We start from the raw sequence: 24,786 nt of genomic DNA, 5'->3' as shown, positions 1-24,786 counted from the left end.
GATCTGGTCCTCAAGCATATCGCCCACCAACCTCTGATATGTGGCGCCTGCATTCTTCAGCCCAAACGGCATCTTGGCGTAGCAGTATAGGGCCCCTTGGTGTGAAGAAGGAGGTGTGTTCTTGATCCCCGGGAGACAACGAGATCTGGTTATACCCCACGTATCCGTCCATCAACGTCAGTGTCTCGTACCCCACTATAGATTCCACCAGTTGATCGATACTTGGGAGAGGGAAACTGTCCTTCGGACAAGCTTTGTTCAGGTCGCTGAAGTCGATACAGATTCTGACTCCTCCGTTTCTCTTTGGTACCACGACCATGTTAGATATCCACTGCGGGTAGTGCAATTTCTTAATTATTCCCGATTCTTGTAACTTCTTTAGCTCCTTCTCGACGGTCGCCTGTAATTCTGGTGCGATTCGCCTCATCTTTTGTCGGACTGGCTTGAAGCTTGGGTCGATCCTTAGATGGTGACAGCATACCTCTGGATCTATACCCTCCATATCGTGCATGTTCCATGCGAATGCGTCCATGTTTTCCTTTAGCACCGCCACGAGCTGGTTTACCTGTTCATCCGATAGTAAGGACCCGATCCTTACCACCCTTGGTTCCTCTTCAGTTCCCAAATTAATCTCTCGAGTAGGTTCCACGGCCGAGAAGTTTGGTCTTGATTCCTTCACCGGCGTCGTCTCATTTAATTGCTATGAAGGCTCGCTTCCTTGTGCTTCGTAAGCCATGACCGCTTGCGAAATAACCTTTTTCCAGTTCTTCTGCGACTTTGGCTTCTTTATCCTTTTTCTTCTCTCCCCTTTGTCGTGCTCGCCGCTCCTCATTTATCTGGGCGTCTGCCTGCATGCACTGTCGGGCTGCTTGTGGATCTCCTACGACTTCTACTATCCCCTTGTACGTTGGGAACCGTAATCTTTGATGATAGGCCGATGCCACTCCTTTGATTCCCGCGATCCATGGTCTTCCGATAATAGCTTCATAGGGCGAGGCGACATCAACCACACAGAATGTAGTTAAAGTATCCAGGTATCCACCTCCATCCGATACCCTTAGAGTTACTTCGCCCTTCGGGATGGCTACCATCCCATTAAAACCGTATATACGATATGTTGACAGGACGAGTATATCATCCGACAACTCCATCCTTTTGAACGTATCGTAGAAGAGTACTTCGACGGAGCTCCCACTATCTACTAGTATCCTTCTTACCCCCCATTCCTCGATTAGCAGGGTAATAACCAAAGGATCACTGTGAGCTTGGCCGTTCTTCGGGACATCCTGGGCCGAGAAAAAGATAGGTCGCACCATCCATGGTTCCATAGGCAAATCTTTTGCTACACTAAAAATTTCCTTCCCACTATGATCTCTCTTTTGGATTCTAGACACTATTCCGGGATTCAGATTGTACGCTTGAGTGGCGGAATGCGAAATCGTGTTGACAAACTGCGTGGATCTGTCGATCTGAACCTGATGGACTGGTGCATTAGGCGCTGCGATCGTCTGGGCTGGATATCGGACAAACTGTCTCAGATAACCATCTCTAATAAGGTGTTGCACGATGTCTTTCACTTCTCGACAGTTGTTTGTATAGTGACCTCGATACTGATGATAATGGGAATATTCCGGGTGATCCTTGGTCTCTTCAAACTGTATCCCTCTTGAAGTTGGGTATATGATGTCGCTTCTTTTTTCGAATTCTTTGAAGATTTCTTCCAGTGGAGCATTCAAAGGGGTGTACGTTCTCGCCTCGTGCCTTGGCCTCTTCCTTTAGATATCCATTCCTTCTTCCCATTTCCTCGCACGGACGGACTCGGTCTCTTCTCGGGCCGTCTTTGAGTATCGTCCGACGTTGACTCGGGCGCTGCACTAGCTTCTTGGACTCCTCTATCTCTTGACTCTTCCTGGATTTCTTCTAGGGCGATGAAATGCTCTTGCATTTTCCTCATTTCTTTCAACGTTTGTGGTTTCTCAGTGAACATGGCTACCCAGATGGGATCCGATCTCCCAAGTGCGTTTTCAAACCCGAATATTTGTTGGTCGACGGGTACTTTCCCAATCTCTGTACACAAATTTCTCCATCTATCGGTCAATGATCTGAGAGGTTCTCTGAACCGTCGGGCCAAGGTGAATAGCCTGTTGACCCTGGGCCGAGGTTTGCTGTTGTGCATGTATGTCTCAAGGAAGACTTCGACTAGAGTCTCATAATTGTTGACTGTTCCTGGTGCGAGGTTGTAGAACTATTTCCTTGCCTCTCCTTCCAAGCTTGCAGGGAAGAATTTGCACATTACCACCTCGTGGTTTTTCCATTGTATTAGGGACATTGTGTACATCTTCAAATGCTCAACTGCGTCTCCCGTGTCGTCGAACCTCGATGGGAAGGTGGGGAGCGTGCACTTAGGTGGGAAAACCCTTAGTTCTAGCTCTTGGGTGAAAGGGGTCCTCTCGGCCTCGCTTATAAACTCGGCGAGTTTTTCTTCTTCGCCGGTTCCTGAAAGCTTCCTTATCTTCTCCTCCAACTCTCTCAGCTTGGCTTCAGTCGCATTATCGGACCTTGTGTTTCTCTGCTGGTTGTTCCTCTCTCGCCTTTCGTCGTATGTTGATGAATCCTCGGGTGGTCCGTATCCCCTGACAGGTGGTGTCGGGGGTGGTCCCGATCGACCGGAATTGCTAGGTCCCACTGCAGGTGGTGCTTGCCCGGTTCGGCCTTGGTGACTCGATGTTCCTTGACTTGAGGATCCTCTCGACCTCGGCCTTAAGTTCCGTTATTGATAGTTCTCGAACTCTAGAGCCATATTCCTCTGCTGAAGATCTCTTAAAGCCGCCTCTTGCCTTCTTTGGCTTTCTAGAATCGCGAGCAGTGTTGGATCTGTGCTCTCATGGCTGGAATGACCATTTGGATGGCCTAGATGGGAAGGAGGTGGTGCCGTCGTCATAGGTGGTGGAGGTGGTACTGCGGGGGGTATCTGGGTCGATGTCGCCGGACCAATTCCGATAGTTGTTTCTCGGCCTAGTTGTACTCGCCTTAGTCGTTCTTGCTCTCGCTCGATGGCTTCTTGATACTCAGCTTGTCGTCTGATGTTTCGTCTCCGAGCATGCAGGATCAATGCTGCCTCATCATCTTCCGTGTCTGACGCAATAAGTCCATATATTTGATCATCCCTCTTTGGTGGCGAGGCGATTCGCTCCAGAGGCGATGGGTCACCGTCTCGTCCCAGATCGATCTTCTCGTCCACAGTCGGCATACCCCTTGCAGCAGCTCGTGATTCCTCTGGTGGTGGATTCCCGTTACTCCCTCGCCTCGTCCCAGTTACTCCTCCTTGCATGCTGTTATCGGAGATCGTATGGTTCCTCAGAGTTCTTCCCATCCCTGACGTTCTAGCCATCAGACACAGTGTGATGTTAGTCCGAGAGTCGTCCCTACCTACGTCAGCGAAAACAGACAACACCTTACTTTGACCTATTTTTGAAAAGTTTCTATAGTACGTACGGTTTTTAGAAGAAAAAGGTGACTGACACTAAAACTGAGTTTTAAAAGTACGATTCCCTCTGCTCTGTCATGATGACCTCGCCAGTTTGCCTTGTTCAGACTCTAAGTGTCTCTTTTAGACGGGTATCATGCTACGTCGCTTTCAAGGGCACGACGTCGCTTTCAGTACCACGACTCTGCACTAACTACAATTTTTCCTACATTCCCTAGACTCCAAATCATTAACACCTAGTTCTTTGTGGGTAAAAGGTCCCAATTCGTACTTTTATGAGGTCAGCATGCCATGGCAAAAACTGGACTAAGACTTATGCACTTCCTTGGAACTGCAAAGGGATGTCTTCCCTTGATTCCTTGGATTCTTTCACCAGCGATGTATGATTCGTCGTGTTTTTGTTTCGGCACTTTCCCAAGCCAACATGAACCTCAAACAACTTCCTCCATACATCAAATATGTTACTTGGGAGTTTATGAGTTTTCCGCTGTCGGACTCACAAGACAATAACTAAGATCAAAATATGAAGAGAAGTACGAAAGATGCTACGAAAAAGAAAATTGAGACCTGAAAACAGACTCGGCTAGAGACAAGACTAGTCTGCTGTTCAGATTCAACCTAGCTGAAAATGTTTGCTAACAACTCAATTTTCTCAACAAAAACTTAACTATACCAGCAGAACTTAAACCAAACGATTATAAACAGACTTTTGTCGAGCAGAGTTCATCCCCTAGCATCAACTAACACGCAAAGTGTTTTTAGGAGCTTTTGGATCGTCTCTGCCGGTACATGCAGTCAAGGTATCCGGAGAACATAGACGTTCCCCTTAGTCGGTGCCAGAATGTAGTGGCATAAAACCGCACACTACATCCAACGAAGTATAAGATGATTTAACACAAAGTGAAGATACACAAGCAAATGTAGACACAAGGATATACGTGGTTCGGTATGATTACCTACGTCCACGGGGTGAAAGGATGAATGTTCTTATTTCTCTTCTTTGGTTACAAGTTGTTCTCTCCTTCCCAAATGGTGAAGCTCTCACAACTCAAGTATAATGCCTTGTTCTTTTCTCTCCTTACAACCTACCTCTCTCTCTCGACATGCCCTTATATTTATAGGCCAAAGTCGACATACAAAAGAATTACAATGTTGGTCATATTACATCATTTTAGTTGTTCTCTATCGGACCTTCACTGATCGCCCGACTTCTTGGTTTGACCGATAGTTCTTCACCAGAGGTCGAGTCTGTATCGCCTGGTTAGCACGATGTCGCCCTTCTTTCTTCTCGCTCCTTTTTTTGACCATCTTCCTTCGTCTGACCGAGTGCTTTCTGATTGTTCACCCGACCTGTCAGAGGGTAAGGGTCACATCACATCCGACACCTATTGGGCCATCACGTCCGACCCACGTGATACCATGCTCTTTGCGCCGCTTGGTTTTATCCTGTGCTTCGCCGCTCTTTTCTCTTTGGTGTATCATAGCTTAGGATCTTGCCACCTAGCCTTGTGGATTATCTACACCTACAATCATAAAATCATAATCAATGGTCCAATTATGCTTAAAGAAAGAAACTGGGAATGCATCAGGCCCGACGATTTTTCTAGTTTCTGTGTCTTTACTACTTCCCATATTTTTTCAGCGGTAGGAAAGAACATTAACCTGTAATTGTCCTAAGCAGACATCCGTTTAGAATAATGAAAAAATATACTAGAACTGTCTGCAGTAGATGTAATCGAAAACATATCTACAAAGTAATCATGTAGGATGAAGGCAATTTCAGTTTTTTGAAATTTGACTTCTCACTCCAAGTTAAGGAGACAATCAACATTATTTCTTTTCCTTCTTTTCATATGAAAATATTTTGTGTTTCTTTTTCCTAAATTCCATGCATTGTCCCTAGAAAGTTGTTTAGCGATCGCATCCTCAGTATCATAAAAGTTTTCTGGCTGAAACAACTTTTCAGTAGCTCTTTCTTGACTTCTGGAGTTATTATGGGGTTCATTAAGTTTGTGAATATCTTGATTATTCTTTATTGGCATTCATAAGGCCAAGCACTATGGTCCCCCTTTTCCCTACCTTATCCCTCGTATGTAGGGAAAACCCTAAAAATCCATCCACTATGATCTCCCATATCCCTACATGAGTAGGAATATCCCTTCCCTACAAGGCAAAGTGGATCAGATCTGATCCACCTTGTAGGGAAGGGAAATCACACGGAAACTCAGTTTCCGTGGTTTTTAAAGTTTTACCTTAAAACTTTCCTTTTTTCACTCTTTTTTGTTTTTACTAAAACTCTTTTTTTACCTATTATATCTCCTTTTTACCTATTATATATCTTTTTATTACTCTAAAATATTTTTTTTACCTATACAAATATATTCCTTTATTGAAAAAAAAAATTGGGAAAAAAATACGGAAACTCAGTAGCCGTATAGCACTATTCATACGGCTGCTGAGTTTCCGTATCGTGTAGGAAAGGAGAAAAAGGACACCACAGTGAGGTTGTCTTCCTTGTGATATCCCTTCCCTTTATTTGAGGGATAGGAAAGAAATGCCCTGCACCATAATACTTGGCATAAGGAGTTCAAATTACTTATTGAAGAACCGGCAAAATTAGAACTATAAGAGCTCCAACGATTTTTTGTTAAATCTAAACAACATTACTCCTTTAGCCAACTATCATAAGATTTAAAACTTAAGACTCTAATGTGCTATTCTTATTACCTAAGGGTAGAAGCAAAGGGCAATGATCTAATCCTGTTGGAGCCAAAACCTTAAGTTCTGGATCAAGAAATTGATTGAACCATTTTACTATGGCCATTGTTTTGTCCAGTCTTTCATGAATATCTACACTTCCATTCCTATGATTAGTCCAAGTAAAATCGTATCCCAAATAATTGAGTATGCATAATTCTTTTTAAAGGAACAACCTCACTTCTACAAAAGCTAACCCTCTTTTCTTTTCAAAAATGGAAAAAGTAATTGATTAAAATCTCCAAGAACTATCCCAGACATTTTACTGAAATCGACTTTTCTAGAAACTTCTTCAGAAAAATTTCAGGGGCAGGATCCATTGACATGGTTAGAATGACATTATCTTGACAATTTGACGTCATTTTTATCATAAAACTTAACCGGCAATGAATTTAAAGCTAATTTTTTGTTGACATGTTCTTCTTATAACACTCTACGCTCCAACCAAAAATGAGTGCATTCGGAGATGCATAAGACCACCATCTACCATTTTGTATATCAACCGTTGAAATTAAAATCTGTAGACGGGGAAGTTTCGTACTTCGAAATACTCTCATTTTTGGTAGTAATAGAGAGCTTTGTAAGAGTAATATGTCATCAAAAAATTAGCTTCAAATTCATCGTTGTTTAGATTTATAAGAAAAAATGGCGCACCATATTATATTATGATAATATCGTTCCAACCATGTTATCGAATCCTTCCCTTACGTGGAAAAAGTAACTAAAAAATTGAAAAGTAGAAGCTTGACTAATGTGAGTCTACGATGGTCAACAAGTTTGACCAATAACGGGATTCAAACAAGAAAACCCTCTCATCATGTGGATTCCATTGTCCTTGCATGAGACGTGTCTTACCTGCACTTGTGTTTTCATGGGGTCTTTTTCTAATGGCCTGCAAATTCAAATAAACTAATAATGTTAACAATAATTCAGTAATTTCTTATTTTCTAAGTATTCCAATAAGCTTCCAAATTAGCATCACTTTATCTCTTTTTTGTTAGCTTAACAAACAACCTAATTAACCAACTACCTTCTTCTCATCGCCTCACCTCCCGTTCCTCTCTCTTTTGTTAATTCAGTTGGTATTACAGTTGTTTACATATATACTGAAGAAGTTTGAATTTTTCTTTGTTTAGTCAATGTTTAGAAACTCTAATCCTCTCCGAAGAATGGTGATGACAACAAGAGTTTCATCAGCATGGATTACAATATTTCCATTAGGAATTCTGATTATTACAGGAAGTTTGGTCGTGCTTGGAGCATTCTGGAATTCGTTTATCTGTCATGGGTTTGCCGGTGCAGCCGAGGATTTTGGTTATGTGAATAAAATTCCGTTGAAAGGTGACGGTTTACCGCCCGTTTTTGCATATTTGATTTCTGGCTCCAATGGAGATAAGGAAAGGATTCTTAGATTGCTTAAATCTGTATATCATCCACGAAACAGATATCTTTTATACCTCGATGCGGGTTCGTCGAATTACGAGAGGGAATATTTGGCCTTTTTGGTTCAATCTGAAAGAACTTTCAGAGCTTTCCAAAATGTCGATGTTATCGGTAGAAGTTACGCGGTCAATAAAATGGGATCCTCGGCTGTAGCTTCAGTTCTTCATGCAGCTGCAATATTTTTGATGTCTAATAATGATTGGGACTGGTTTATCGCATTAAGTGCTTCGGATTATCCTATTATGACTCAAGACGGTAAGCTAATAACATGACAATTAATTCCTCATTTTTGTCTATCAAGATTATGATCCTCTTGTCTAAAAGTTTATTAAGTTCTAAATTTTGTTGCCAGATCTTCTCCATGCTTTCACTTTCATTCCCAAAGATCTGAACTTCATACATTACAGCAATAACACAAACTGGAAGCAGTAAGGACTAATGCGCATGATCTTTCCAAATGCTATGTTTCATTTACTGAAGTTGCCAAAACTTCTAATACTCATAAAATTGTTCTTAATGCAGGCGACGGCAAGTTAATCAAATTGTAACAGATGCGAACCTCATTTTTCAAGAGAACACTCAAATTGCAGAAAGTTCAGATACTCGAGCAACCCCAGACGCTTTCAAGATCTTCGAGGGTAAAGCATCTCCTAGTTTTACTTTACAGGGAGTTGGTAGAAAGAAATTTCTGAATTTGACATAAATGGGTCTTCTTTTTTCTGTATGCATGAACAGGCTCTCCATGGATGATTCTTACAAGAGATTTCATGGAGTATTGTGTGCATGGATGGGATAATCTGCCCAGAACACTACTTATGTATTTCGCTAATTCAGCTTCCCCTATTGAATCCTACTTTCACACAGTACTCTGCAACTCTGATGAGTTTCAAAACACTACTGTAAACATTAATTTGAGGTATACTATGATGAACCCTGAACAGCAAGAACCAGATGAACTCAATGTATCACATTTTAAGACGATTTCAGAAAGTGGGCTGGCCTTCGCAGGGAGCTTCACGGAAGCAAATCCTGTGCTCCAGAAACTCGACAAATATATACTGAATCGCCCATCAAATAAATTAGTACCCGGGAAATGGTGTTCCAATACAGTGGAAAATCAAAGTGTAGGAAGTTCAAGTTCAAATACAAAATTTTATAACTGCTCAAGTTGGGGTAGCATTAATATTGTGCAGCCAGGTGATCGTGGGATCAAACTGAGAGAATTTTTGTCGAAGCTTGTTGCAGCAGAGGGTCTGAGATCCGATCAATGCAGCTAGAAGATGTCGTTTTGATTTTAGATGGGTCGTAGAGTTTAGCAAGTGAGAGATTTGAAAAGACTACCCTCTGCAGGCAATTGCCTAGGGACCGACCACTTGAAAGAATGCAAATTCGAACAAGATGAAAAGCTTGTGAAATCCCAGATTTAAGTAATAGCAGAAGAGATATTATGAATGCAGACAGGAGTTCGGTCCAGGAGAAGACTATAAAACTAAACAAAATAAAGCTCTACCGGAATGGAGCAGAAGAAGATCCACACTTACTCCTAAAGATCCTATTTCACACGCAATAAGGAGACCAAAGCACGGAAAGATTATGCATTTGCATATTGTTTGGAATATGGTAATTGGTTGTGATTCTTTTCACTGACTTAGACGTAAGGATAGATTATTGGGAGTTTTTAGTGTAGATACTTTTCTTCCTTTATCTAAGATGTTTATGCTTCGGTGCTAAGACATCACTATGATGAAGGGATCTTCAGTTAACATTCACTATCCTCTGTACATACATCTTACATATTTCTGAACACATCATTGCAATAACTAAACTATTTGTATTCAAAACAGAGAGACAGCTCTTAAATTTTCAGTTCTCGAATCAACACCAAGTACATGAACAATGGTAATTAGATCAAGATATATAGTGTGACTGCTGTGTTGTCTGCATTTTTTACACAAAAAATCTTTCCCTCGTCATCTCGAGAAACTAAGAATTCAAATATAAGAGCTCCATTCCATTATATGGTGAAGTCCCCTATGTTCATAATAAGGAAGACTGAGAGGATGGGTTAGAAAAACATCAATCTCTTATAAACTGTAAGCTATTACAAGCAAGAACTTTTTTTTCCTAACAAAGCAGTTACAGGCAATAAAAGTGAAGGTTGAATTTTTTTTTTTCCTCCTAGTAATTTAAAAGCATTACAGTGGGGATTATCATCACAATTCTAAACTCACCAGTCACCAACCATATTTGGCCTGTGTTTCTGCTTTTGTAAGAAATCCCTTTGAACGTCGCTCTGAGAGGGCCATCTCATTCTGTTTCATGTCAAAGTATAATGCCCCAATCTGATGTTTCCTCTTGTGCAGCTTAGAAGGATTCCCCTTACTTGAAACAGTCTGCAAAACAGAACCCCCTTCAGTTAACTCATATAGCAAAAATATAGGAAAACGAATATATATGATATGAGTAATAATATGACACAGTCAGTATTTGGAAAATAAAATAATACTCCTATGATCTTTCTACGGGTAACAGTTACGAGAAAAAGAAAATAAAATAAAAATAAGAATACAAAGTCTCCAAACATTACTGTGTATTTGGATCGGGGTTATGTCTTATCAGTAAAAGTTGAAAACAAGAAGAAGATTATGTCATATTATTGCTAAGAAAAGCAACTTCCTAACAGTGCGCCAGCTAGAAAGAATAGAACATACTTTAATAGGGCTAAAAGTCAGAACAACAATATTTACTTTGCTAAGGACATTGGTTTCATCTAAATTCATACCCAGTCATAGGGAAATACAGTTGGCAGAAGGTTATACCTAAGCAGATGATGACACACAGAAACCTTTTTATTCTGCGCAAAGAAAAATCCTTAGTGTGTGTGGCACATGGGGCCAGTTGTTAAACCCCCAAATGATCATGCTGTATATAGGTTAAACTGGGAAGTAGAGAGCCTAAACATTGTCTGTCATGGGCATGGAAGGGTTTAATAGTGTAACCACTCCTCCACAAAATTCTGAAAAATAAGCCCATGTTTCCAACTACACTAAATTTCAGATGGTTGACAAATATTGACTATCTGGAGCTTCTAAAATGAGATTTCGATAGGCGCCTCATTAAAGTAACCATTCTTGACAGATATCCTACCTTCAGCTTCTCAAGTATCTTCTATATTCTCCATTACTGAACGACGGTTTTCATTAGTATCACTAATGCGAACTAAATACGAAGTATATACATCGTTCAAAAGTAATAAGGTCGCTTTTATCCCGAATCTTCACCCCCTGGACTCAAAGTACATCTCTAACCTTAACTATAAAAACATCAACTCATAACACCTTAAACTCTAATTGCATGTGTAGTGATTTTCCTGAACTAGAATTTGCTCCACACTACTACACCATTACGCATAAAAATATTAAACGAAACTGAAACACTACATTGATTTACCAGAGAACATCCCTCTACAGCACAACACTTAATTCTTTCCCCACCAATTATTCCATCATATAACTAACCCGATACAAGGAGTATCATAATTCCAATTCATCATATAACACAATGACTAAAAAATGATAATCAACATAGTCGAAACATTGAAATTTCAATCCCAATATAGCTTAACAAAACAACTAAAGTGAAAAATCAGTGTTGTGATGATACATACCTGATAAGCTGGTCCAAAAGCGATCCCAGTGGTTTTAGTTTGATCCTCCCTCGGTCTATTCTTCGTTAAATCATCCTGCTTCACCTCAATTATCTCAGGCATCTCATTCCTCCCTCTCTTACCCCGTCCCATATTTCTAAAAACATCCGGTATCTCTGGCCCTGGAGCAACTGGCATTGGCATTGGCGCCATTGTAGCTGCTTCATCATAATGCCCATAACCACTTTCAGAATTCACATTGTTCCCCACATAATTTCCCTCGTAATTCCCATAACTCTGATAATTTTCATAACCCTCATTGTTCTGATACCAATTCGAACTAGAATCATCCCCAGATACAAAACTGGATGCCCCATTAACCAAATTCACCTCCCCATAATTCTGTTCAAACCCCCTGATCTCATTCTGTTCAGCCCTAATTTCGTTCTTCTCAACCTTCGAAACTGATTCAGATTGACCTACACTTGTATCAATCGTCGATCTTCTACCACTACCACCACCTAAAGACTGACCAGAACCTAACCCTAGAGAATTTTTAGGAGCAGGAAGACTAGAAAAGAATGATTGCAAAGAAGAAGTAGTTTCAGTTTGTGGTTTCTTTTTAGGTTTTTTCTCTTCATCATCAGAATCATCATCTAAAGGTAAAGATGGGTTTGATGGGAGTTTAACTTGAACAACTTTTTTGGGTTTTTGAGGGATTTTTGATGAGTTTTTAGGTGGTGGAAGAGAAGAGATCGATGAGGATTTGGGTTTTGGTAGAGATGAGAATAAGGATGAAGTTTTTGGGGGTTCTGAGAGATTTGAAGATGTGGGTTTTGTTAGGTTTTGAGATTGTGATGTGTAGGATGAGGAATTTCGTCGTTGGTGGCGGGGTGGTTGTTCTTCGTCGTCTGAAGAAGAAGAATAGGCTGCCAGAAGAGACTCCATTATCGAGCGAGAGAGGTGAGAGAGAGGATTATGTGAATTCGAACCAAAATATTTTAATAAGGTTCTAATCTTTCTGCGTTTAAGATGTGACTGGATAAAGCGTCACGCGGCACGGCACGGCAGGGCAGGGTTGCCAAAGTATTTGAACTCGAGCAAAATATATTACCAAAGTCCAAAGAACTTTTTTTTTGTAGGCGCACCACGAGAAACATAAAGAGCAGACCTAGATAGCTATTATCTGTGGATATTTTATACTCACATAGTCATTTAATAGAATTTGGTTGAGAAAGTGTGGAACTGTCTGGTCACAAATTGTTGTTGATAAATTTCCTATTTGGTTTCCGTCTGCAGCAAAGTTTGCCACGCAATCTGTTGGTTGATTCCCCTCTCTATAATTGTGTTGATAGCACAAAGAGGAATTTGTCGCATTCTTTGTTTTATTTTGGTAACCATTTTTACAATATACCACGGAGCTTCAACCTCCGTTTTTATGAAGCGCGACAGATTTTTTGAATCCGTCTCAAAGATAACTTTTGATCATTGTCCATCCGTTGTTGTTCTTGATGCCAATAGAGTTTTCCACTTTTCGGCTATTAGCGTGGTAGATATTCCTACCAGCTGAGTGAGAGCCATCACATTTTGAGCGTTTGAATCCCTAACAGCACCATCCATGTTCATTTTTTATCCAATTCGGTTCCGGTCTGGTCCAGCCTGCTAATATTGTTGTTGTTGCCTTGATATTTGTTAAAGTGGCCCTTGATGGTGGGTCCTCGGGTAAAACCGAGGGGAAAACTCTTTTTTCCCATTCGAATTCCTGTTGTTTCTTCAATGTCTGTGCCAGGATGTTAGGGGTGTATAGTGTTGTTTAAAAACTAATACATTTATGGATATCCAGAGGTTCAAAAAAAGAAAACAGAAAGCTGATATAGAGGTGGTATGGCTAGCGTCTAACAAAATTTGTGGAATGTTTGTTAGATTGTTTATAGTGATATGAGAGTTGAGGTTGGTTTGGTTTGTCGATAGACGAGATAACATGTTGTTCCAGGTGGCTGACGCTATTAGGAATTGAATAAGCGTGTGCTCCGATATTTTTGGTTTGGCGTTGCAGCGGGGGCATTAGTTGGAATTAGTGAGGTTGATGCGGTGTAAGATAGAAAAGGTCGGAAGACCTTCGCTGATAGCTTTCCACAAGAATTGCTGATTTTTTGGTGGACATGGTAAGTTCCACAAGAATTTGGTGGGTGGGCGGGGGTTTGAGTGGTAATGGTTGTCTTGTTGAATTCGACAATTGTAGACGGTAGCATTGGTGTATTTTCCTGACTTCGAGTGTGGACATATGATGTTATCTGGAGTCATGTATGGGGGAATGTGAATGTTTATTATGTGTTTTACAGCAGCAGGCGGGAGGTGATTCAGTTATTCATGATTCTAGTTATTGTTGAGAGGGTCAATGAGATCAACTACTGATTGGATTGGGTAGTATTGGGCCGGGTCAAGGTTTTGAGATTGAGGTATCCAATTTGCTTGGATATGTGTGTCTAAAATGTTTCTGATGCGATGAAAGATAAGTTGTTGTAGGGTAGGTATGAGGGAGGCCATTTGTTTCCGTTGTGGGATGGAGGAGGAAGGAATGGGTATGTTTTCCTGAAAGATTGATTGATTTTGCAGATATTTCTCATTAAATAATCGGGTGCAAATGAAATTAGGTTGGTCGTGTATGTTCCAGATTCGTTTCATGAGCAAGACTTTATTGTGATTACTAATTTTTCTTATGTCGAGACCCGCTATTGTTATCGGTTTGTTTAGTTTGGCCCATCTTAATGGGTGGAGTTTTTTAACTGATGAGGCCCCATAAAAAATTCCTAGCGATTCGATCTATCTATTTGTGAACATGGGTGGGAAATAATTGTGTTTGCATAAGGTAGTTTGAGGTAGGTATTAAGGAGGTTTTATTGAGTACCAACTTCCTGCTTGAGTAAGGAATTTTGCCATCAATCCTTGAGCCTTTCTCGGCAATCGTTGAAGCAGTAGATCGAAAATGTAACTAGAATATCTCCCGTTTTTGAAATATACACCTAGGTATATTGGTGGGATTGACAACGTTGGCATGTCAAAAAAAAAATCGTCCAACTGATGTTGTTGCAGTCTTGGATGGTGGATTATCTTTGATTTTGTTGTATTGATTTCCTGGCCCGCTGAAGAGCCGTGGGATTGAAGAAGTCTCTTGAGGTGGTCATTGCTTTCATGCGATCCCTTGTTAGTAATTAGGAGGTCGTCCGCATACACTAGATACAAAATATGTGGAGTTTTTTGAGATATATTTAGCCCATTTACAAGATTTTGGACTTCCATATTTCCCCAGTTGGTCGAAAGGATTCTCACACATATCATGAAAATATAGGAAGATAGAGGATCTCCCTGTCAAATGCCTCTTGTAGAGGTGACGTATCCGTGAGGGGTACCATTAATGTTAATTGAGTAGGGAACAGTTTTGATGCACAACATAATGTAATCTACAAATATGGGTGGAAATCCCATTTTTGTGAATGTTGTTTTAATTAAGCCCCAATCTAAGCTATCATAAGCTTTCTTAAGGGCTATTTTTGGATTTTTGGTGAGGGTTGATGTTTTAATGTGATGAAATAATTCTCCAGCAATTGTTATGTTACCATGTATTAATATTTGGGGGACGAAAGCGCTCTGATATGGACTAATTATAAATGGTAGGAGAGGGCGTATGCGATTTACCAGGATTTTTTATATCACTTTATATACTATGTTGCAAAGGCTGATCGGTCTGAATTGTTGTGATTTATGAGTGGGTGAATTACAAAGCAGGACATATTTGGGGGTACAATTTAATTTGATCACGTTGGGGAAAATCCAACAAAAATGCGGAAATAGTCAAATTTTTGTGGCTTGTTTGGGGTCTATGGAATTTATTTGGGCCTATCACTAGAAGAAAAAATATGATTATTTTGAACTAAACTCAAAACTCTTAACCAACTATTTTCTTTAATGGTTAATTTCCGCATGATTAACTAGTGTTAACTCTGTCGATTAATTGATATTTGATCTTGTTAACCCAGAAATCAGCCAATGTTAATTGATCACAAAAACATTAAAAAAAATATTAAGAACATCAACCAAGAATCGGTGGATATTTTTTTTCTCGTAGACCGATTCTGGGTTGATGTTCTTCACTTACGAAAAACACAGAAAATATGTAAATATTACTTACTAAATAGACCTTTTTAGAGAATCGAGGGTTATATACGTACATGCAAATATTTGATTTTTTAAAAAATTTTGAATTTTGGCGGAATCATATAAGATCATCGAACAAGAATCTATGGACACAACACATATATCAATTCTAGGTTGATGTTCTTCATTAAACAATCGGTGGATGTGGGTGTCCATAAAATGCCAAATGTTTATAAAAGAGGAATACCCAGCTAAATTATATACAAAACAACTGGATACTTACACAAATGTGTTTATGTCCGGCCATAGTATAATACAAAATAGAAGGGGTTTTTAAGATTTGAACGGTCGGATAACATTTTGAGAGACAAATGTTGCATCTGACCATCCCAGTCTCATCCCAACTAAAGACATCAAATGGTTCATGAAGTTGTCGAAATCATCATCTAAAGGTAAAGATGGATTAAATGAGAGGTTAACTTGAATAAATGTTTTAGGCTTTCAAAGCGTTTTTCGATTTATTTTTTAGAGGTTGATGAAGATTTTAGGTATTGGTAGCTAGAAATGGAAATAAAGATGAATCATTTAGGAATTCTTACAAATTTGAAGTTGTTGGTTTTGTTAGGGTTTGATATTTAAATATGTAGAATGAGGAGTTTCGTTGGTGGTGGTGGTGGGATTGTTCTTCGTCATCTGATGAAAGAGATGTGAACTGGAAAACTAACATATTTTTTACCGGTTTTTCTAACTTTATTTAGCCCCAAGGAAAACCAAAATATGGGTTTGTTACTTTTATTGGTATGAGAATAGATAAAGCGTCACTCCATAATGATAAAAAGAACCGTGTTTTTGGGGTTGATACATTTTATTTTTCTTGGGAAAACTTGATAAGGATATATAAGCAAATTGTTAAATTTGTTGAATCACGTCGATTAGCAAGCGTGATTTTGTATATATTCATGCAAAAGACCGTCGGCTATAAGGTGACCTCCAAAGGCTATGTTTTATTCCCGTTGTAAAAGTTCATACCTATCTCTCAATTGTCTTTTAGCCCAGTTCAACATCTACTATAATAGGTCCTAGTTTGAAAATTAATAAGGATACCAATATGGTGTTGGATGTGTTGATGCATGAGTATAAACCATTAATCCATATGTTTTTATTTTTAGATAAGTAAAAAACAGAGACTACCTCTGTACATGTTGCAATTATATAAAGGGAAAGAATTTCAACCAAGAAAAGTATTTACAGAAAGATAGACTAATCGGTTTTGAAAAGAATACCACAACAATATGATGTAAGATTATTTTCTTCCTGACAACGAACAGAGATCCTTAATGTTTCATATAAACAATTTTATGATCTAGTGAGGTATCTTTAAGAGCATTTAAACTACCAGAACATGGTAATAAAGGAGTCATAACTATCATATTTCGTTGTTTCTTCAGTTTCTACCACAAGTCACGACAAACATGTTTATTAATTTTTCACTTTATACAACTATATATACAAACTAAATAGATAGCGTATTAATAAGAAAATAAAAACATCTTAAGTTCAAAACAAGAGACGGGAGTAGAATTGCGAAGTTCATGACTCCTAATTAAGTTAAAAGACTTGTGTCTCATCTGAATCAAACAACAAGACTAATGAACTTTTGGGTCCAACAAAAAAGTTATTCACCCTATATGAGACATGATTCACATCAAATATCATATATATATATATATATATATATATATATCCTTTGGGTTAGTTCATATCTATTTAAAAATGAATTACCTCCTGTTAGAGCACTTCTCAGTCGAACTCGCATGCGTTGCTATCTCAAGCATGTTTGTCAATGTTAGTGATCAAAACTATAAGTCTTGATTTCTAGTCTACTTATAGATGTCTCAGACTATGACATAGATTGTGTAGTTGAGCCTTAGGCTTCACGGTGTTCATCATTTGAAGACGAAGAGATACTAAGGAGAGCTTGTGGAACTTCATCAACAAAAGGTATGTGGAGACTGAAACTCATCTATCACTTGGAAAGTCTATTTCTACTTTATCTCCTATATTGAGACATAAGTCGTGTTACGATATAGTTTTCTATTATACACATTTGAGATTTCGAGCTGAGTTTAACTCGCTTACATATTTCTCGGAATATGTGTTGGCAAGCTTTCGCTTCGACCAAGTTCATCTTATATGCTTGAAACAAGTCAAAAGATAATCATGTGAAAATTGTCGAGTAACATCTTACATGGTTTGTGTGATATAATCATTTGGTGTAGACTTGGAATGTTTCGTTATGATTATTTCAATAACTTGAAAATTACTTTGATGCTAAAGTGTGTGAAAATGGCTATTGTCATCCTCTAAGAAAGTTTCAATGATTGAAATAAGAGTTTAAAACACTTAACCATTATTGGATATGAAATGTTGTTACTCTTGCACATATGTAATCTATATCCGGGATCCATAGTATGCGTACCTGTTGGCTTGAGAAATCTGGGAACCTAAGTACGTATTGGCGTAAGGTTCATGTCCGAATATTTCTGCTGGGATCGGATGTACGCGTACCCGTTTGCGTACTAGCGAAACCCAATCTTGGTCTCTTATTTCAAGTATGCATACCCGTTTCCATACTTGAAGGTTAAAGTTCTAAAATCGGTTGTACATGAACTTAAACATTTATATAATAAGGAATACAATCTTTGCAAACCGTGGCTATAATGTTCATGAATTGATTCGAGTGAATCAAACCGATTTTGCTTCAATTGTGTTCTTGTATACTTTATGAGAATATAACAATTGAACAACTCTTTAACTAGTTTCATTTGAACTAGTTATGGTTAAGATGAATAAGGTTGATATGAGAGTTTTCATATGGCTAACTTCGGCTAACTATTATTGAGTCAACATGGTGTACACTTTTAGGTACGGTTACATAAACCTAAATGAGGGTAAATTTCATTTGAGTGTAACAAGCTAAGTTCGATCTAACGGTTGAAAGATATTAACTTGGTTGAATCAGGTTTTTCATCTAACGGTGAATATTGAATGCTTTGTTACCAAGGTAACTTAGATTGAAAACCCTGATTTGAAAACTATATAAAGGAGAACTCTAGCAACTGGGAAACCTAATCCCCCACACTTCTGTGTGTTAATAGTTGCATAGCTAGAGTCGATTCTCCTTTAACCTTAGGTTTCTCACGAGACCCTGTAGGCTAACGACTTGAATACTTTATTGGGATTATGAAGCCAGACCCAACTATCTTCTCTTTAGTTGTGTGTTCTGATCTTGCCCGATTCTATCGTCTGAGTACTATCTTATCTTAGATTTGCTCGAGATTTAATCTCTGATAGGCAAGATAAAAAATAATCACAAACACCTTCGTCTCATCATTTGTGATTCCACAATATCTAGTTTCGCTTCCATGTGATTTAGATTATTGTGAGATGATTGATAATACTAGGCCGTTCTTCGGGAATATAAGACCGGTTTATCAATTGGTTCATGTTCACCTTGATTTATCAAAATACGGAACAAAACTCATAGGTATTTCTGTGAGAGACAGATTTATCTATTCCAATAGACTTTTCTATATGAGACATATTTGTTTATCAAGTCTTCGACTCTGGGTCGTAGCAACTCTTGGTTGTGGGTGAGATCGGCTAAGGGAATCAAGTGTGTAGTATCCTGCTGGGATCAGAGACGTAAGGAGCGCAACTGTACCTTGAATCAGTGTGAGACTGATTAGGGTTCAACTACAGTCCAGACCGAAGTTAGTTTGTAGTAGGATAGTGTCTGTAGCGGCTTAATACAGTATGGTGTTCAAATTGGACTAGGTCCCAGGGTTTTTCTGCATTTGCGGTTTTCCTCGTTAACAAAATTCCGGTGTCTGTGTTATTTCTTTTCCGCATTATATTTTGTTATATAATTGAAATATCACACGTTGTGTGTTGAATCGATCAATTAGGAAATCTAACCTTTGTTTGTTTATTGAAATTGATTTACCCTTGAACATTGGTCTTTGGTACCGTTCAAATTACTACTCCGATATTCAATCGGGCTCGCAAATTTCTATTTGATGATTGTAGATTGAATTGAGAGATAGAGATATAAACTCTTTGATATACTTTTCTAAAGATTGAGTCTGACTGTATAGTTGAGTCTCTTTAAAGTGTATTGGAGTAAGTCCTCTCATATTGCCAAGCGAATTGTTGGGTGTGGTTGTTGTACCCCCGCATTTTCACCTCCAAACTATCACCATCATATGTATTCTCATTAAAACTCTTTTATACGCGCTCAAAAATCACTATGGCGACACTTATACGAGCAATGAAAGTTAGAGATTCATGCAACTTATAATTTTCAAAACAGAAAATTCAGACTTGATATTTACAACAAACTGTCATAATGATATATCCAAATTTGTGGGAGTTTGTGATCATACCGACTTTGGGACCAAAATATCTTAAAATCTCTCTTCGGAGAGCTACTACAGTCAGCATGGTCGATTTCCTATGAACCATGTCAAATTTATAGACCAAAATACACAAATTATATATCTCAAATAATGATACGTTCACCATAGTCGAAACCATGCCGACTTTAGAGTTGTAGACACTTTTTTCTTGTCTCGGTTGTGTTGCCATAACTTCTTCATTTGAACTCGTAATGACCTCATTCTTTTAGTGTTTGAATCGTCTTATTGTTCTCTACATGGTACAAGATCATAGATTTGAATGTCCGTTTTATTATTTATGGTCGTTCTAGTGTTTTCGATATTCTTGTTATTATTGTTACATTTCTTACACTTTTTTATTATCTCTGGACACTTAGACACTTGGAGTAGTTCACTTTTTAGTTCATTGATAACGATTTTCACACTTCTTGTGATGATTCACCTAATAAACTCAAACTAAAACAAAAGTAGTAAAACTATTAGTGTGGATACTAAAAACCCGTAAGTTAAGCATTTATTAACGAACCAAAATAAAGATCAAAAGACATAATCTAACTCATCTGGAAACAATCCGCATCAGTTTTATTCCTCTATCACTCTTTCTAGTAAAGTAAAAGAATGGCTGAATATGGATATTAATATTAACATGTGACATCAGTCAGGCTAAAAGGCAAAACCAACAACTGAACAAAGTCTTCCAAGACAAGGTATAATATATTAACGCAGCCTTAACGATGTACTAGATCATGAGGGTTTGTATCCATGATCCCTATAAATACTAACCCTTCGTACCCTCAGAGCTAACATGCTACATCTTATGCTTGATATAATACATTGTTATATGTATTACCATTTACCATTTATGCTTCGATATCTTGAATTATATATATTATAACATCTGCGATCCCTTTGTTAGGAGTTGCATAAGATGGAACAACGTGGTTGAATTAGTTGTGAACTACACTTTGGGCCATTTTTATTGAACTATAGTTCTTGTAACCAATAATAGCCCCCAAGTTTTCTTCATGAGTGTATTAGTCATCCCAGCAGTAGTGTTATATAATACCTTTAATAATTTTCCTAATGCATTTTTGTAAAATGCACCTACACCAGCAGGTCATGGGTGTTTCTTAGTTGAGGCTTCCATGTTTATCTTGATCTAATCTTCCTTGTATGACGCCTCGCACCCTATGAAGATGATTATGATCGCAAGTGTTGGTAATACTAAAAGACTCCCTTTTTTATTTTAGGATTTTGTATGGGGTGGGATTTAGTAAGAACACAACTAAGTACAGTTGGGAATTTTTTTCGTACATATATTAAGGAAACTACTTGGAAAATTTGTTGTTGTGTTTAGGCAGATATCTTGTAGATTTTGGTTTTTCAATGGAGAATAACGACGACTACTATCAGATGACTGGGGATATTATTTTCGATACCCAGCGGTCAAGATCTCTTTGTTTTATATGGGTTGGTAACCTCGAAATTGTTGGTATTATCACAACCCATATGGAATGCTTACAACAAAAAAAGGGCTACCAAATTCGAATTCCAATGGTCAATCATGGTTGTCAGTTTCAGAAAACCGAAAGACTTCGGATCACAACCATTCACCTAGAACGGATTTGAATGAAATTATAACCATTCATCTCTTATAATGTAATCACAACCATTAAGTTTGGGAGTTTCATTAGAATAATTACCTCGAAGGTTCGAACATATAGCTTCTTTCTTATCTATTTTCCTTCTTCTTCGGTTCTCCTCTTCTAAGTTCCTTATTCTTCCGTAGTTCTTCTCAAATAAAACCACCACATAATATAACTATTGTTAACCTTCATCAAACTCATTTCTATGATCTTCTTGGCTTATGGTTGTATTTCTTTTTGGTTGTGAGTAGGGTTGTCAATGAGTTTGGGTCCATCCGTGTACTACTGTACCCGTAATCGCATCCTATTATAAAAGTCGGGTCCGGTTTCTAACGGTTCCAGGTCCAGTTCCTAAATTAGTGGACATGAAACCGGACCCGATAATAACATCGGTACCCATCGGTTCGTTGGGTATTTAAAAAATTGTAGAAAAAAATGCAAAAACTTAAGATCTTTCTCTTTTGGCTTGAATCCAAATTATTTTTATAAAAATTATTAATATTATTCTATTAATAAATTCATACAAAATTTTGGTTGGTAACCTAGCAACAAGCTGGACTCCAACACCTTTTTATTAATGTTTTTAAATAAAGATTAAATGTAAGGAAAAAAATGAAAAAAAAAATCAAACTCAAACCTACCAAAATACTTAGATTTTTGCTAAAATGATGAATTTAACAATGAATAACCGGGTACCCAATACTGCGAGTACCCGACAACTATTACCAGTTTTGACCCGTTAAGATTTATGGTCCAATCGGATAATATCGGTTGGGTATAAAGTGTTTTAAGGGTACAATTTTAGGACCCAAAATTGGACTGAATCCACCGGGTCCGGTTTGGATTCGGCATGATGGGTACCCATTGACAACCCTGGTTGTAACTCTCGTATGGCTTGGACTATTGATCTTTCTCACTTCGTTGTTAGTACCTTCTTCCAATTCCCAATTTTTCGCATTAGTTGCTTTTGTTAGTCTATTTTTCAGATTTCAATTTGTTTAAGTGGTTTCATGGTGTGATATGCTTTTTTAATTTCTATAATTTGATGATTGATTTATTTGAATTAGGATGGTCCTAACAATTTTCAAATGCGTAAATCGATAAAGTATGGTTCCTAATTTCAGAACTGGGGTTTCTTATGTTAATATTTTTGGATTTCTCTCAAATAGGTTTTGCTTACAATAGGTTTTTACTATGTAAGCTTCCTTCATATCGATTTTTTTCTTAACGTTTTCACTTATATACATATGGACCATGATGCAAAAAGGGTTCATCTGGTATTGTAAGGCATCAAGTTTTTGATATTTCCATATTAAGGAGAGTTAACCAGGCTACATACTTTCTTAGTTCTCACAACTGATGCTAGAGAAAGTGCATGTAGGAATTTAAAGACGATCGTTGAGTGCCTTGCTAATGAGCTCATCAGTGTAGCTAAGGGTTCTTCTAATATGGATGCAATTGTTTTATTTTTTCTGTTTTTTCTTGTAAGTCAAATCATTTTTAGTTTTCCATGTACATCGAATCCAAATAATGTTAAGTATCAGCTTAACATGCTTTTGTTTCACGTTTAGTGGTGTGTATCAAGGGTCTCCATTTCTATTTTAGTATTGTGTACATTTCTTCAAGATGCTAACTAATGTGTAATTATCTTTATTCACAATTATTCAATTAAGATAAAGGATGAGACAGGGCGTGTTTCCAAGGCCAATCGTTGATCTACAAATTGATTATATTATCATCTGAATTGGGTTTTAGAATCTGCAAGAGGATTTTACGTCCCTGAATTATAAGATGAAACATCAAATTTCCTTACTTACTGAAGTTTGAGAAGTTCAACTAATTGTGGTTCTTCACACATTGCATCAAACAAATATCAGGTATTGTATTATTGAATTTGATGACTCATAAATTTTTGGAGCTTCATTAAACAAAAGTGGGAACAATAATGATAAGACCATGTTTTATCGACAGTGTCAACGTTGTTGACCTGATACGTCGGTTAAGCATTTGGTTTCATTAGTCCAATATTTGGTTTTATTAGTGACTGTGGAACGTGATAACATGGATTTTATTAAGAACTTAATATTTAGTATTAGATTTATTACGAGTTTATTATCAACTAAAATAAGTATTTTATTAATCATTAGGATTTATCATAGGATCTGTTTTAGAGTTTGTTTTCTGATTTTCCAAGTAATGTAGCTTATTTATAGGCCTTATCGTTTCATTAAGAGCAATCAGAAAATTATTAAATAAATTGATACCCTTTGGTTTATTGATTTCTTTGAATCATGACCATTTTAGCTTGAATCGTCACCATTATCGCTTCAATCCATCTTCATTCATCAACCGTATCCAATTAAAGAGATTTTTTTTTTGTTCAAGGTCGTCTTCGTATTGTGATTCAAAATATCTCAGTGTTTATATTGGTGTTCTTCAAGTCATTGGGTTCTATGTTGCTACATGTGAATATAAATCATCAAGGTCGTCATCTGTTTCTACAAATCATCATCTGATCAACTATTTTGGTAAACAAATAAGGAAGAAAATAATTGCTTGAGTGGTCATCAACGTGTTTAGTGGTTCACTATTGGTTAGGCAAGATCAATTCCCTTCAGATGCATAATTTTTTTACCTTGTCTAAACCCTAGGTAGCAAGCAACGAGAACTACCCTATGCCCCTTCTACACTTTCTGATTTTCTTTATTTGTTAGGCCAGGCCCAGCAAAGAAAAGAAAATCATGTTTACCCAACATCTAAGTCGTTACCCATTATTCCATTCAAGTATTTCTACAACCGTACACGGTAACCATTTTATTCGACAATTATTTTTCTGGTACGCATAAATTTAGTCTGGAACTTCTGTTTGAATATGTCTTGGTACAATAAATACCGTAACAAAAATCCCTCTCCCCTTCTTCCAAATTTCAATGGCACTAATGCAGTTGAATTGTTATTTGACGTGGAATCATATTTTGAGTCTAATAATATTATACCACATGGGAAATCTGCAATAGTCGTTGCACATCTCGAAGGGAATGCACTTAAAAACGGTACAAATGGGAAACTCTTTATATGCGATCTTGGTATAATTTATTGAGTAGCATATTGTCTAAGTTTGGAGAGATGACTTACGAGAAGTGTCAAGCGGATAAAGTAGCTAAATATGACCCAATTGAAGCAGTTCATGATTGC

At 37.9% G+C, this 24,786-nt stretch overlaps 2 protein-coding genes across 2 annotated transcripts; one reads left to right on the top strand and one right to left on the bottom strand.

Annotated features, from left to right (window-relative positions):
* The first annotated feature begins 7,260 nt into the window (after positions 1-7,260).
* On the top strand, positions 7,261-9,493 carry LOC113298880 (beta-glucuronosyltransferase GlcAT14A-like). Its single transcript, XM_026547745.1, has 4 exons — positions 7,261-7,942; positions 8,040-8,115; positions 8,210-8,325; positions 8,423-9,493. Exons 1-4 carry the CDS (start codon positions 7,384-7,386, stop codon positions 8,962-8,964), a joined length of 1,293 nt encoding a protein of 430 aa, XP_026403530.1. The 5' UTR covers positions 7,261-7,383; the 3' UTR covers positions 8,965-9,493.
* Positions 9,494-9,748: 255 nt separating this feature from the next.
* On the bottom strand, positions 9,749-12,326 carry LOC113298881. The gene is made up of 2 exons (XM_026547746.1): positions 11,355-12,326; positions 9,749-10,080 (listed from the first exon to the last, which is right to left on the bottom strand). The coding sequence occupies exons 1-2, from the start codon at positions 12,279-12,281 to the stop codon at positions 9,922-9,924; spliced, it is 1,086 nt and encodes a 361-aa protein (XP_026403531.1). The 5' UTR covers positions 12,282-12,326; the 3' UTR covers positions 9,749-9,921.
* Between the last annotated feature and the right edge of the window lie 12,460 nt (positions 12,327-24,786).

The sequence above is a fragment of the Papaver somniferum genome, chromosome 7 (genome assembly GCF_003573695.1).
Source record: "Papaver somniferum cultivar HN1 chromosome 7, ASM357369v1, whole genome shotgun sequence".
Lineage (NCBI taxonomy): Eukaryota > Viridiplantae > Streptophyta > Magnoliopsida > Ranunculales > Papaveraceae > Papaver > Papaver somniferum.
The sequence above is the reverse complement of the archived record's forward strand: the minus strand, read 5'-3'. Positions and strand labels throughout refer to the sequence as shown.